Genomic DNA, 16,485 nt, shown 5'->3' with positions numbered 1-16,485 from the left:
AATATTGTTAAATTACAAAGTTCCTCCCCTTTCTTGTGATATTGTTCTCTTATGGTCACTTAATTCTTGTTGCATCGTAGACTCCTTGATTTAAAAGCCGAAAAAGAAAAAAAAAAATCTGTTGTCATGTTCAGACAGCGATGATGGCACACCTATCTATTTATAGAAGCCCATACGGTGTGAGAGTGTGATGCTTGTATGATCAACCTATATTTGGATGTCAGAATAGTCGCTTCGTGTATCGCACAATTACATGAACCACAAACCTTTTTGATTTTGATCTTGCTGTTTAAAAAGAGCAACATTATGTCACCTATGGGAAGTTGATTGACACTGGGCAGTAATAAAAGTAATAATAACAAGTTGCCAAGAAGCAAGAAATTGAGGTTGAGAACATTCAGGAACTTTCCGAGATCAAGTCGAGTTGATCGGGAAAAATGTGCTTCAGTGTATATTAATATTCAATATATTCCATTTACCACCAAGCGGACTGGAGTGGAACTGCACTGACTCCACTATTGCGTCATTGGTCTTGTTGATCTGGTGCATCATGTCCGGCACTAAGGAGAGTCCGAGGCGATAGTGGCGAGTGGGCCTGTAGGGGTGTTATCAGCTTGACTAATGGCCTTAGAGTAGCTTCTTACTCTCGAGCGCTGGCATTGACTTAATCAGTCTACAAGATAATGTTGCTGTCAGGTGGGAGGCTGATGGGGCCCGTTGCCATGACTGTGTATACAGTTAAAGACGCTTGTCCAAAACTTTGTAAGCGTCTTCAAAGGCATTCTGTTCAACAGGATCAAACATGGCGGGTATCACTTTTTTTTTTGGGGGGGGTGTCTCGAATAAGCAACAAGCGTCTTTAGAGGCCATACTTTTCTATCATTGCGTTGAAAGTTGACGGCGGACCGATTCTCATTTCTGTTTTGCGGTTTAACCTTTATGTGCTAATCAAAGACTGTAGCGGCGGTACGAGTGGGAAGCAAAGCGCAGAAGGTCATCCTCTTCACGAACTAGCCGAAGCCAAATAATGTCAGTAAATAAGATGTTGGCAGGAATATGAGAGAGTTTTTGCTGAACATCCCAAAAGACAGTTTGAATCAGCGTCTGGAACTGCAAAGCTGTCCACTTCCTCCCTCATGGGGTCAAAGTCCTCTCTGCCTTCTGTACGCTGTCTGTTAGAACAGCTTGGCATCCCCCCCCCCCATTTGATTATGTAATTGGACAAATGAATATGCCGCATCACTTGTCTGTTTTTGCCACTCATGTGAGAGATTGCCACATTTTATATGATTGAGTCAGTCCAACTGTTATGTACCAATTCTGAAGCATAAAGGGAGATTTTATGTTTAATAATTTGGAAATGGTAAGAATTGGCCATTTGAATTCAGATGATTTTCGCGTGATAATAAAGTCAGCCTTTCACTTTTTTTGTAAGCCAAGGCTGAGCTACCGGATGAATATTCAACCGCGTTGCTCATTTGGCAGTGTCCATGTGGTGTTTAATTAGAACAAGCCGCTTGAATACATTTGCTGCGTTCACCTCATTTGTTAGGCGCCCCACTTCTAGCGGAAGCTGTGTTTTAGAAATGTGTTAATACACCAATGAGTCACTACCACTGTCCCCCCCCCCCGCCCCCTCGAACGCATTACGTGACGAAGGATTTCTTTCAATCTCTGCGATTCTTCCCGTTGATTCACAGATAGAAAATATCATGGCGTTTGACTGGTGAAACAAAATCAATACGAACAAAGTATATGATTGGCCTCGTCATGACGCAGGGCTCGCTCACAAAAGGCGGGGGGGAAAAATGAATACAAATTGGGTTAGTTAAAAGCAGTGATGTGAAAAATAACTGCGTTTGTTTTTCTGGCCTGTGTAAGGTGGGAATTCTGCCATATAATAGGCAGTGTGTGCAGTAGAAGTGTTGAAGCCTTATAAATTAGCATTTCAACGTAAAAAGTGTGTTTGGCTCACATTTAGGAAATTCTTCCAAAAAATCTTTGTTTATTTTTATGCACAAATAATCAATTTCTGCCCCCTTTTTCTTTAATTAGAATTGTTGGCAAAATGCAATTAGCTAACAAGCTTTTAGCCTGAGAAGCTAACATAGCAGTCTATATGTTGTCACTCAGTATTATTTACAATATAGTTGTCCCAAACCCGCAGTGTAAACACAAATGTATGACAAAGCGATGACAATGCACAACACGGTGCCAATGCAGCTCTTCTTCGTCCATACGACAGCGAGGTGAAAAGGTGCTGTGAGTCACCTCAGAGCAAAAAAAAAAAAAATATATATATATATATATATATATATCTTTCCCTACTTCTCCAACCAGGCACATTTTGCCAACACAAATATTCACGACCTCGCAAATGCCATTTGTTCCGGCAATATGGTCAACTGCATTTTGTGTTCCGGCCTTTGTGCAAAATGGAATATTCAGTGTTTGCACTTCATGACATAGAAGAGAAAAATATGTTCGGAGGGACTTTGGACAAGCAAGAAAGATTTTCGCCAAAGAAACGGCAAATGTAATGAGGGACGTGTTCTAATATGTTTCCTAATGAGCAGATGAAAAGTGATGAGTCATGATGAATCGCTGTTGAGTTTTGTCACTTGCAAAATTCCCAGTTGGACTGAACGGCGTCCAATATAATAATAACATGAATATGAATCATCCTGATTGGAACATGGTAGCGACGGGTGGGAATCACAGCACAACTTATGATACAATATTTTAATTCTGGAGAAAAAAGATAAACAAAATATTGGGAAAAAAAATCTGCTGATATTGAGTTTAAAAATATGTTACCAGCAATATTCTTCCAGTAGTGCTCATGTAAAAATAATTGTGCTTTATTTTGGAGGAAACCATGTGTTTAACTAGGTGCTAACATTTACTACCCTTTTTCTTGATAATAAAAAAAGGAAATACAGTATGTCATAAGTCCCCACCACAACTGTGTATTGTAGCTCAGCCATGGTTTTACATGCATTCTTTGCACCAACGCTGGCCCCGCCCGCCATTATTTGGCCTCTTATCGCTCCATGTGGACTCACCGAGTTTGCTCAGCTTTAGTCTGATTGATGACAAGTCAACAAGGCCAATAAAAATGAGACGCACAGCTGGGCACATCGCTGCAAAAATACCACATGGGACGGGGGAACTATTATCATGCTATTTGTGGCGCCAGAGAGAAATGGCGGTCACCCTGTCAAAATGCCCGCTGCATTTTATAAGAATGAGGTGTCCCGTGACTAAATCCTCCATGTTTAAGTGCATACTCACTTGAGCTGATATGATACATGACTAAGCCCTCGGATGATGTGTGCTTGGACAATCGCCGTCCAGGGCATCTGCAGGTTTGAACCATACCAAATAAAGGCAATGAGTTGTATACAAAAAAAATATATATACAAAAAACGGGAGAAACAAGTAAAGCTTTCTGTCTCGAAAGTAACATTAAAGTCTGGAGTGCATTTTTTTTTGTCATTACGTCACAGTAAATCCGCTCACAAAAGGAAGTGGGCAACCATCTAAAAATTCATCTTGTGTTTATCTTTAATACGTGGCAGATAATACAAAGTAAATAGAAACGGGATAAAGAAAAAAAAAAAAAAGGAACCAAACTGAGCTCGCTTAAGTTTTTGTACAAATCCAGCATGAGTCATGCGCGACTGATTTTGAGTTCCTTTATGTTGTTGTTGTTGATTAAGTGCTGAAGGGAAAGTTGAAGAAATAGCAAAATGTGCAATGTTGACACTTTGCTTACCCGCTGAAGGTTGCTTTGAATCCTCCGGCAATTTTTTTTTGCAATGAGTGTGCAAAAAAAAAAAAAAAAAGGGGAAGAAGACTTTCTCCTGCTTCTCTCAGGAGGCAAAAAAAAAGATGCCTCAGATGTGTAAATAATGCAAGTTATTCTTTTTTGGCTCTGCCGACATGAACTGTCTTTCACCCCTCGGCAAATGGGGAGCCAATGAAAGCAGGTAGAAACAAGCGAGAGTATTTGTAGTAAAGGGTATGGCGAGGTTGTTGCGTGCGTGGAAGTTCAGTGATCCATCAACGACATGCTTGGCCACACAATAACTTTGCTTCCACTTCGTCCTTCTCTCTCTCTCTCCTTCCCCGTCCCGGCAGAACGTGTCCTGGGGCAAGCAGTACTCGTACGCCCTCTTCAAAGCCATGAGCCACATGCTGTGCATCGGCTACGGCGCCCGGGCACCGGTGAGCATGTCGGACCTTTGGATCACCATGCTGAGCATGATCGTGGGCGCCACGTGCTACGCCATGTTCGTGGGCCACGCCACCGCCCTCATCCAGTCGCTGGACTCCTCGCGACGACAGTATCAAGAGAAGGTAAACGGGAAGTCATCCCGGGGTCAAATGATTCCAAATTGCCCGATTTGACGAGCGCTTTCACCTCGATCCTGTTTACTGACTTAACATAACTTTGCGCTAATCCCTCTCGGCCCCCTTTGATGTACATAATCACATTAGCGCCATAAAGCTAATGCTAATTAAAGCTGAGATGCTCTTAAAGTATTATTCATTCATTTCCCACCCCATCAAAACTAATTTCTGCAACAATAAAGGAGTTCTACAGTGGTGGTTGGTTATACGGATGGATCATTAAATGCGTGATCGATTGACAGATTGATATTCACGATTATTTCATGTTTGTCCTCATTTTATGATGATGTGCATACAGTGGATGATTATCTAGAATTCCAGCCAAAAGCTACCATCTGGCTTTTCCCAGAACACGCGGATGTTCCGGATGCGCGCTTTGCGCTCGCACGCAACAATCGCATAACCCCGGCAACCCCGTAAAAGCTACGCCGCTCAATGTACATACGTAGATCAGTCGTACAGGGATTATTGTTGTGTATGGATGTAAGATTATGATTGAATTACAAAGAAATGTAAAAAAAAAAAAAAAAAAAGGACCGCATTGACCCTTTTAGAGATTACGCAAAAAGCCGTTTGTTGACCTAACATACAACATAGCGCATATACGTAAACACTGCAAGCTAGCCTGCTAATCGCTGAATGGTCATAATATTTTGTATACTTTCACATACCGCTGATATAATAATGTTGACATTGTGTCTTGGCTTAGCATCAATGTTAACATCAGTGTGGAAATGCACTTGCTCATCGGTTCACACGTCAGTGGCACAGTGCATTCTAGTGAATATTAATGACAGCAGGTCGCCCACAGCAAACACTCAAAGTCACTGAATCAGCGACATGCCTTTTACTCAGCGTAAATGTACAGTGCATCTGTTCTCCAATAAATCTGCTTCATCCTGACATCTCATTCTGGGCTTTGACACTTTTAGAGGGGCTGTGAAGGCTGTCTTCACTGTCCAGTTGTGGCATATTAATATGAATCATCTTCAGAATTGAAATTATAAACTAGCATCTTGGGGCTTAGAAATGCCATGCACATTGCTTTTTTCTTTTCCCCCCCATGACTTGGTGTTCCACCGTGGCCATTCCAGTCTAGATGGACAACCTGAGCCACATTCCAAATAAATTCACCCTCTCCCCATCTAATAAACAATGACCTGAGCTCTTATCAAATGTCTGCAGCAGGGAGAGAGGAATCAATGAGAGACGCCTTGTGAGTCTCTTTGCATCCTATGCCAGTTTCATGTCGAGGGCCAGGCTTGCTTGTGTCATGCTTGCTAATTCCCCTAACCTGTGCTTCACCAACAACTGCATTAGCAATGACCTTAATCCAAAGTCAATTATGTGAACCACTCTAAAAACCATGGCCTGAATTGAAAGTTAGTTATGCGAACAACTGAACTGCCAATGGCCTTTGGTGGGCGGGAAGTGAGCACCAGTTATGGGAGCAGAATCCAAAGACAGGAAGGACTGAAACTCATATGTGTCTACTTTCTGTCTTTAGTACAAACAAGTGGAGCAATACATGTCCTTCCACAAGCTTCCGGCGGACATGCGGCAAAAAATACACGACTACTATGAACATCGCTACCAGGGCAAGATCTTCGACGAGGACAACATCCTCAGCGAACTCAATGACCCGCTCAAAGAGGTGAGAAAAAAAAAAAAAGACTGAATATCAGGGATGCACTCTCAATAATGTATAATTTGGAAGCCATGCTTGTCACAATTACGTAAAAAAGTCATAGACATAGAACGTCCAGCGTTTTGTTTTAGGGTCTTCCAATTACAAAACTTATACATGTATTGAGGACTCTCCCTGACAACCCAGGCTAAACTTAGCTAAACATTGTCACTCAAACATGATGAATCACGTCACCATATTCCCTCGACACCCATTACTACTTTCCCGTTGTTCGGGGCTTTGGCGCCATCTTGTTGCATTACAGAGAGCACACAAATATTAGAAAAAAAATGATTCTGATAGTCGGTACACCAGATAGTCCACGGAAAATTGTGAGTAATTTGAGTTTTGACATACGTGCATTTAATTTTGCCCAAAATGTTACCCCTCGATAAACATTGTGGAATTTCTTCGGCATTGATTTTAAAACCAGGGCAAACAACGGAACAGAAAGTTTAACGCTAACGACAGCGCACTTGTTTCACTTGAACACGGGCAAAGATCGAAGACAATCAGAATCGTGTACGCATCGGCCATATCGGAATTGATGGCGAAGCCATTGATCAGTTTCCTCCTTTGCGACTCCTCATATCCACAGGATTAGATGAGTAATTACACTGGGCAGATATGGGCGAGGAGCATCATAAAACGCATGCGAGCGTGGCATTCGTGACTGTCTCCCATGCAGACCCATTAAGCGCGCTGGCTGGCTGGCAGGGTCGAATGCCGCACATCCCAGACACTTGCGGCGGAGGAAGGACGCGCAGGGGATTTATGGTTATTACCTACAATGCGGAAAATCCTTACAGGCTTTTTGTCTACTATGCAGAGTAGGCAAAATCTGCCTGGTGACAGCATCACGCAATAAAATCTGCCCGATGGGGTTGGCGAGTAAAGACGAACTGAGTCACGCTAGCACTCACGTCATCATTTCATCGCAAAATACTTAATTTTATGGACGTGCCCAGTTTGAACTTTCCTGGCAGGAAATTTTGGCGGTGAGGATTCTCTTCGCCTCGTTGAAGTACATCTAATCCAGACTTCCCACAGTAACATCCAAGAGCGGAGTCAGGATCGTTGGCTGACGGCCACCTGACTGTTGTTGGCACCTCGCCTTCCCAGCCAAATTTGGAAGGAAGCGTGGGGGTCATAGTGGGAGTGAGGATCCACTCCACTCAACAGACTATGCGGGGAATCTGGCATGTTGTTTTATCGCAAGATTAAAGCCACCGCCGACATTGCTGGCTCCTGCAAAGTGTGACCACCTGGGAAGCATCAAAACAGCAAAGATACCAATATTATGAATAAGCGTGAGAAAATGCTGTGTTAATGTCAGGATAGATTTATTTTGTATTATTTAGATTTTGTATTTCTGCTTGCTCACAAGCACTTAGTATCTGTATAATACTCAGTGTTGATAGCAATTGGAAAACAATAGAAGACCACCAGTACTTGATTGACAGCTATTCCCAAAGATACTCTATTGTAAAATGATTTGAATAATATTGTTTTTAAATGTGTGACTTAGGAGCAATAGGATATTTTTTTCATACTTTTTATGGGAAAAATATTACTTGAGTATTCGTAACGTTTTGCTTTTTAATCTTGCCTCGATCCTACTTCAGCCGGTTGTAGCCAATTAGCGCACTATTTTGCCTTTACAAACAATATTACAAATTGATCCTTATGACCAATTAATCGCAATTTTGCACAGGCCAAGTAAAAGACACCAACGTAGCAGATTCAACAGCCCTATCTTCAGCTGAGTGGCGTATTAATTTTTGACTATTATGTTGAGCGTATTATATAACATGACTGTCCAATTCCCTTGGCATGTGACAAATCTTTAAATAGGTATTGTGTACGCAAAGATTGTTCGCCGCCAAGGGGCCTCCTTGAAGCATAAAAAGCGCTTACCATCCGATTAGTTAGTTCTGCTCCGTGATTGAGGTCATCGCCCCCGGCACGCGGCTAGCCCTTGTGTAGTTAGCCCCAGAGGTTGCATAGCTCTTTTAATGTCCCATTACGCCGCAAGTGTGGCAAAAGCGAGGTGACGGAGTTGGCCGTACCACATGTGCTGAACAGCTTTCAATTGGTGCCCCGTTGAGGGTAAACCGAAAACAAACACCTAATCTCCAGCTGGGCCTGGAGGTCCGGGATAGGGCAGAACTCATCAAGATCTGTCAGCAGCGCCAAAATGTAGTGCTTTAGAGATTGCAGGGATAAAGCAGCAATATGCGTCCAGTTCATTTTGTGCCGCTTGATAATAGCAGCTGGAGCGGCAAGCGCTTTTCCAAGTATTTATTTATTTATTTTTTTACTTCCCAAGAAGATCTCTCTCAGGATCTCATTTGCCGCATGTCCCTGTTTTTCCTTTCCCGCCAGGAAATTGTCAACTTCAACTGCCGCAAGCTGGTGGCCACCATGCCGCTGTTTGCAAACGCCGACCCCAATTTTGTGACGGGGATGCTAAGCAAGCTGAAGTTTGAAGTCTTCCAGCCCAATGATTACATCATTCGCGAGGGCACCGTTGGCAAGAAAATGTACTTCATCCAGCACGGTGTCGCCAGCGTCATCACCAAGTTCAACAAGGAGATGAAGCTGACTGACGGGTCCTACTTTGGAGGTAAGACCAAGGATGTACGATTTTCAATTTATAGTCCGCCCAACAACTTTATAATTCCAAAACTTTAGAATTGCAAAACACTTCAAGCTCATCTTATAGCATTGCCTTTAAAATAAATGGCTGGTTCAAGTAAACAGCTAGAACCCTTACGATGTCATAAAAGTATTCTATACGTACGTACACACCTATAGGGTCAGTAATCAAGGTAAATATTATTAACTGGTTCCAGGGTCCATTTGTCTTCTTGAAGTCAGGCCCCACACTTTATTAATAGTTCTTTTGCTTAAAGGAACGACTTGAAGTCATCCATCATCTCTACATTAACTTCACTGCACTGGCTTGCTCCCCGAACATGATACAGTTAGTGTACATAGTGACGCACGTCGAGTTAGGCCCGAGGCGGCGCGTTGGATGCCTCTTGAAGTCAAATTAACGGGGAGACTCATTAGGCAGCGTTGGCCGCTCGTCAGCCCCTCCGCCGTTACGTAAGCGCTCATCTGGGCGCCGGAGGGGGCCAAGGCGTGGATCAGGCATCCCCGAGGACACAGAGGATGATACCTCCCCTCTCCACTCTCGCACACAGATACACATTGCATGAACTGTAGCCCCCTCCACCTCCCCCCGCTTCTATATGCTCCTGTCTTGGCACTGACAAAAGCCGATTGGACTTTCCTTCTGTGGATAAATAACAAGGCTCCTCTGTGCTGTTCTTTTTTTGTTCTCTCCACATCTCAGCGTGGATACCCTCCATGTTTTAAATGTCAGCCGCAACCTCGCCGTCTCTTGTTTACTCTGACAAAATCCGTGTCATCTCAGCGTGACGGCAAAGTTTCCTATTTTAAGACGCGCCTTGCATATTTTATACCGAGGTCGACAGGCACTATAGAGACGGGCGGAGGATTCTAAGAATACTTCCGCTATGGCGCGATTTATGTCTCGCAGGCGAGAATCAAAGGGTGAAATTTGGTCTTTTTTTGTTTGCAGCAGTGTGTTGAAAACTAAGGAGGGCGCTGTCAGGAAGTGTCTGTTCATGTGTCGCTGTGCCGAGCTGTGGGGCTTTTTATTGGGTGTCCGTGTGGAGAACAGCTCATTCAGACAAATCATCCTTAGACGTCAGCATATTTGCCACATTTCAGGCCTCTTTTTAACATAGCTTGGCGCCAATTCTTTCCTGTACATTATGCATTTTTTTCCACCAATAATTATTTTAGTAAAGTATTGTGACATGTTTTCAGCAGTAGTACCCCAAGGACCAAACTTTAAAGAACACCATATTTTGTTCAGATGTTTTCGTAAAAAACTCTGAAAGAAAAGGATCCGTTCGAACATGAAATATATCGTCGTATATTCAATTGAAGGATTTGCAAATCACTGCGTTCTGTTTTTATCCCAACTTCATTAGAATGGGAGTTTATATGAGTGTTTGTCAAAAAGGATAAGAGCACAATCCTGTGTTTTGCCGTGTTCTGCCTGTAGCTAGCCAGCTGTTGCCCTGTTGCCCAGCTGCTCATGCCACCCGCATGTGTGTGTGGATGAGCGAGCCCCTGGTCGCTCGCTCGCTCGCTCGCTCGGTCAGGAACAGCTGGCCCAATGAAGCCAGGCACCTTCTTCTTTTTCCATTGATGATTTATGCGGTGTCGCCGCTGCGGCAAGGGCGAGAAATAGTCTGCTGAGACAGAAAGCCAAGGGAGGAGGATGCGCAAGGAACAAAAAGCAGCCAAAGGACACCATTAGCATACTAATGAGCTGGACATGAAGGAGTACAGTAGGTCACAAAGCGACCATGGCCAATGACGCACAGGCCGAGCACAGAGGCATCGTGAGCGAAAGGGAAATCGCTCATGGCCCCTACAATAATGGCAATGAATGTTCATAATGTTGATGATTGTCTCCTTCATGTTTTTTTTTTAATATATTATATCACTGCAACAATTATAAATGGTGAGATTATTTTTGTGATTCCTGCGATGGTTCATTCCATTAGTAAATACACATTTACAATTAAAAATCCAAATTTAAAAGGAAGTTTTATAATAATTTTCTCAAGCATCACGTCTTCAAAATAACGACATTGGCTTCTCTTGCCTTGTTGCCGTTACATTGGCGTCTATGCGCTCACTCACCGTTCACAGCCCCAGCGTGAGGGTGTTGCTCCAACATGTCACACACACACCCTGCTCTCTTTTCACGACACGATCCCGCCAAAGATCACAGCACAACTCTGGTAATAAAGATTGAATTGAGACAAAGGAAAAAGTCTCAGATACGGGAACGAAACGTGGCTAAAGCTTGTCAGGGCGTATCGAACAGAAACTAATTGAACTTTAAATCCTAGGAATTGTTTTACATGCTTAATGTACCCATGGAAGACAAAGGAGGGTGAAGGAATGAATGAATACAAAGCATTCAGGGGAAACTTTTTTTTTTTTTACACAATAATATGCAAAATACTTCCAATACCACATATAAATGTAAATCCAAGCACTGATAGCTTTCTATTTATTTTCTGATTGCATGGATAAAACGTATTACAATAAATGTGCTTAGCTTAGCCATGCAGTTTTTCTCACTCTTGTCCAAAGTGAAATGTATCGACACTTGCATCAATACTCATTTACAATTTGCCCGGTGAATAAATGACAAATTATATAGCCGTGCTGACATATGGTATTGGGTGAGTAGATGCGCTAAAGAAAAGCGGTTCATTCCTTTCATGTCGTGTAGGTAAGACTAAAGAGAGGCAGCTCGGGTGGTGCAATGCAGCGATGCGGCGTGATGCCTGACAGGACCCGACTGCATTGCATTGAGAGGCCATTAGCCGTGCGGCGGATGATAAATGGTCTCAGCGTTGCGCAAGTGACAGAGTTTATTTACACTCGCCGTCTCCTTTTGTAACGTCACGTTGACGGTTCATCTACATGCTAATGTGCCACGGTTGTTTAGTTAAGCCGCAGCCTGCAAAAAAAAAAAAGACTGGCCAATTAAAGCGTAGCACAGAGTAACTTCTCACTACTAGTAAGCTGGTTGTCTGCTTAGTCGTACAAACAGGTAGCTTTATTATTTAAATTTGAAAACTTTATCGGAAAATACTTTAAGGTGAAGGTTTTATTTTGGTTCACCAGATGAATAAACATTAGGTCAGCATCACAGCGCAGAAGCATTCAAATATATTTTCTGTCATGCTTTTTGTGTTTGTTAATATGTTTGCTTTCTGTCGTCCGGCAGAAATCTGCCTTCTCACCAAAGGTAGACGGACGGCCAGCGTGCGGGCAGACACCTACTGCCGCCTCTTCTCGCTGTCTGTGGACCACTTTAACGAGGTTTTGGAGGAGTACCCCATGATGCGGCGGGCCTTCGAAACGGTCGCCATCGACCGCTTGGATCGCATCGGTAAGGATTCTCCTGTCCCGACCGTTTGTTGTCTTGTATTTTGCCTGTCATCGTGCCCTCGTGTCGTCACACGTTTGCCGTCTTCCCTCCATGAAAGCATCGTGTCCGCCATCTTGTGCCGCATGGCCTTGTTATGCTGTCATTTGTTCTGATGAATTAACACACGTGTTGGAACCAGCATTAATCCTTGTAAAGAACCAATCTTTATGGTTGGATTAACTGGGGAGGAAGAGCATGCCGTCGTCCCGGAGGGGGTCGGGGGGAGACGTTGACCCCGCCCACCCTCGGTGGACGCCAGCGAGTGGATGGAAGCTAACCTCACATGCATGTGTTGTGTGGCCCTCTTCCCACTCATCTGCACTCCTGGGTATGAGCAGCACCCTACCCCCCGAATAGAAAGACCTAAATCGGGGGTGGGGAACCTAAAATAGAACCTAGAAAAAATGCTTAATACATCATTATACAAACTATGCTTGATTGTTGCATCATGTTTTTCCAAAATAAATTTAGTTCAGACCTGGGAGGACTTTATTGCCCCTAATAGGAAAAAGGTTCCCCACCCCTGCCCGAAATCAAGCAAACACTAAATCAAAGCCAGCGACAGGAAACAGGAAGTCGCTTCAGGCTGCAGAATAATCCGGTTAAAAACTCAGCCACAACGGTGCTTCTTTACTTTCAAATATACCTCTATAGAACCTGGCCATGAAATAGTACACAAGGTATGACTTTAAAAGGGGCACATGTATGACAGAAATATGGCAATTATGCAATTCCATTAGGGGCATTCATTTTTCAGTTGATTGGCCATTACAGTGGAACCTTTAAGGTCAAGTACAATACAAATGGTCCTACAGGAAATGACAGGGAGTCATAAAACAACAACAAATGTCCACCCAAACGGAATAAAATGTACATCTTGGCCTTTGCAATCTCTTTTTTTTCTCATTTTGAAACCTGAGCCCATTGAAGAATACAACTGTCAAGGTACTTCTGGATTTGAAGAACTCTTGTCAGAATTTCAAACGGCAAAATAATTATCGGTTGAATAAATTCCATTAAAAACGCTCGGTGAATACAAATTTAAGTCGGAGAGAATAAAAATCACTTGTGATTTATTGACACCCTCCCAAATAACAAAATAACACTATTAAAGATGAAATGACCAATAAATAAAATCTGTGTTTTATTACCTATGGTCAATAATCCGGTATCGAAAAGTTATTTATTGAGTGATTAATGACACCACGGAGAATAGAGCAATAAAATAGATCAAAATTAATCAAAGAGATAAGAAAATAGCTTGCACACCTGTAAAATATCAAATGTACATCTGGATTTTGACAATCTGTTGTGGAAATGATTAATGGCTTTAATAAAACAAGTCCAAAGCAGACCTGGAAGCGATATAATCTGGACTTCATTACCTTAAATAGAGAGAATAGAGAATAGCACTTATGTCAAGAAGTGCTTGAATTATGACAGCGCACTCAATGAAGCAATAAAGAATCAAATGTTGGAATAGTTAATAACCATCATTAAATTGTCCACCTGGAAGGACGAAATCAATTCCTGTATACATCTGGTCTTGTTGAAGTAACAAATGGGCGCTGTAAAACTATAAAAACCGGAAGAAACTGATTTACAACGTGCTGTAAATCCACATTTCAATAAATTGTATTCTATATTCTTAAGAGGTTCCACTGTAATATATGACAAATACTTTCTCAGCCATAACTTCTTGAGATGCACCACAGAAAGAGCCATTTTGTTGTAGAGCTGCCTTTTTGGCGAATATTTACCCCACAAACATGAAAAGGTGCGGCGGCTCCGCTTTCCCCCACGGCGCCGCTCGACTGGGCCGCTGGAACCGAGCCCGGCGTCTTCTTCCGACCATACGCGTTGTTTTCGGCTAATTACACGCAAGCGACCAAAGCACACTGTGTATCCGTGTATTGTCATATGTAGCTTTTCAAAAATAGCACGCGGTGATTTCACTCTTAACAACAGCCATCGGTGGGAAATGGTCGGTCTTTTTTCTGTGCTAATGGGAAGTTTGCAATGTACCTATTATGTTGTCAGCGGTGGAGCTGTCATGTGTTTTCTACCTGTTTCACTGTCACATCCATGTATTTGTGCGTCCTTCAGGCGCATCAATACACCCGACGGTGGTCTTATTACACCGAGTTAGTGTAACCGTGTCAGGACACTCTGCTCCAGTGCGACACCACGCATTGATTAGCAGCACTCAGCCAAGACGACACGCGTGTTTCATGTAATGAAGGCAACCTTTTCTCCTCGGAATGACGTCCGTGTACAACAAACGCTGGGCACGTTCCGTAGAACTTGCCAAGCATGCTGCAGTTTATACTAGTTTTGTTTTTATTCCTTTATTAAGTTGTTTCTAATCATGTTTCAAGGGAGGGTGTAAAATAAGGTGTTTATTTGAGGTACGGCGATTATTTTTTCAACCGCATGACGTGCCTGATTGGTATCTGTTCAAAACCGATAATTTAATCTCACGAAACATGACATTAAATTATCGTCACACTCCTAGATTAATGGCCTGTCATCTTTTTTAAGAAAGCACAAAAAAAAAACTTATATTCATTAATAATTTCAATTCAGGCGTAGAAACGATCTGTTTAATTAAGGATGTAATTGATTTTATCACAGGTTGGCAGCATCGTCAATTGCTTCAGGCAATTCTCTTGTCAAAATATGATTTTGGCTTTTACTTTTTAAAACTGACGTTATATGTTATCATTTTGCCGTTAAAAAAAAATCTGTATCTATTGTAATATATATTTTGTTGTATTAGGGTGAAAATACATATTGTTTTTAGAAAGTCATCAACAGCCATGCATGTTGGTAACGTACATTTTATTGTTGTATAACGATGTAAGTCCAAGGAGACAGGGTTGCAGTCTTCACTTTGGAGTAAGGCGTCGAAATTTGTCTCTGTGTAACCTTTCGCAACAGGATGCCCTTTAATCTGAGTGAAAATCTGCATTTGCCCTTTTTCCTATCATAAATGTATTTATAAAAAAAAAAAAAGACAGCCGCCCACTCTGAGTGACATCTCTCAGAGCGGCTTTGCTTCCTGTCCCGCCCACCACCAAACATCAAACAGGGGAGTTTGTCTCATACAAGGGAAGACGCGTGCGTTGTCATGACTGTATCGTTCCTCTCACTTTCTCTTGATATATTAAGACATGAACTGCATTTGGTTACATGCTTGCCTTGCTCTTATTTAAGGAAAAAAAGAAAACAAAGAGAAAAAAGTAACATGTTGCAAATTTGACATGATCTTTTATCTATCTAAAAATCACCTGACCAGGAGTCCGTCTTGAGACGAGCTCATCTCGTTTTCAAGAGTGTCCTGGCCGACGAGTAGGCACCAGGTAAACACTTCATTCCAGTTACAACATTTGAACAGAGGCTTAATTAAAAAAAAACAAAAAAAAACATAGTGTACCAGTAGAGGCTGGCTTAGTTGGACCCGCCCCCAAATTCATCCTCCAAAAGCTTCTTGTCCCCCTCCCTTTCCCTCTTTTGCACTAGGATGCATACACATAATTCCAACCATCCACACCAGCCCCCGAATATTAAGAAAGACAAACATGCCTCATTCACATGCCTTTTTTTTTTTTTTCAAAATAACCACCTGGATTACAAATCTGCAGATTAGTACATCTTTACTAATGCAACCCGCCACCATCTTGTATTACTTACATTACATTACTGAGTTTTCGCTTTTGATTGTGCGAGTAGAATACAGCTTCTTTGTTTCAACCACACATTCCAACTTTAGTACCATAAAAGAATCACCAGTCACATTTTTGGGGACAAAAAACAAACAAGGAGATGATTTTAGGCAGCATGACAATTAGTGAGTGGTTTGTCACATTGTACAATGAATAAACGGCGAGTTGTCTTTAAAAACTAGGGTGGGGAGCCTTTTGTATGTCTGCGGCTTGCAAGGGCAGTTGATTCTAACCGCCCACGCATTCCAAAAATAAAAAGCCAAAACATACCTATGAATGCTCATTATTACGTTGCTTTTGTTTGGTAATATTTTGCTTTAAATCAAAGCCGTCCCCAGAGGACTCTCCTGTTAGGAAAAAGGTTTCCCACCCTGACCGTAAAAGAATGCTTATGAATGAAAATGACATTTTTTGATATTATTTGGATTAGTTTTATTTAGGCACATTGATCATGATTTTTGTCACGTTTGTTTTCATGCTTAAGTTTGTTTTTTTCGCACGTGTTCATCGGTTTTCTCATTGTTTCTTAACTGCATTCATATTTGTGGTGTTATGTTTTATTGAATTGTTTGGGTTTATCTATGTTGATGTTATTCTTTCTT

At 42.2% G+C, this 16,485-nt stretch overlaps 1 protein-coding gene across 3 annotated transcripts in view; it reads left to right on the top strand.

The window, feature by feature from the left end:
- The window catches only part of hcn1 (hyperpolarization activated cyclic nucleotide-gated potassium channel 1), a 54,859-nt gene that overhangs the window by 33,618 nt on the left and 4,756 nt on the right, over positions 1–16,485 (top strand). For all 3 annotated transcript variants that reach the window (XM_085926945.1, XM_085926944.1, XM_085926946.1), the window contains 4 exons: positions 4,144–4,362; positions 5,924–6,070; positions 8,489–8,729; positions 11,955–12,119. In XM_085926945.1, coding sequence (XP_085783071.1) covers positions 4,144–4,362; positions 5,924–6,070; positions 8,489–8,729; positions 11,955–12,119 — 772 coding nt within the window. The remainder of the gene's footprint in view (positions 1–4,143; positions 4,363–5,923; positions 6,071–8,488; positions 8,730–11,954; positions 12,120–16,485) is intronic.

Source organism: Syngnathus leptorhynchus, chromosome 12, assembly GCF_054491065.1.
Source record: "Syngnathus leptorhynchus isolate UIUO chromosome 12, UIUO_Slep, whole genome shotgun sequence".
In the NCBI taxonomy this organism is placed as follows: Eukaryota; Metazoa; Chordata; class Actinopteri; order Syngnathiformes; family Syngnathidae; genus Syngnathus; species Syngnathus leptorhynchus.
This window is presented reverse-complemented; position numbering and strand designations above follow the sequence as displayed.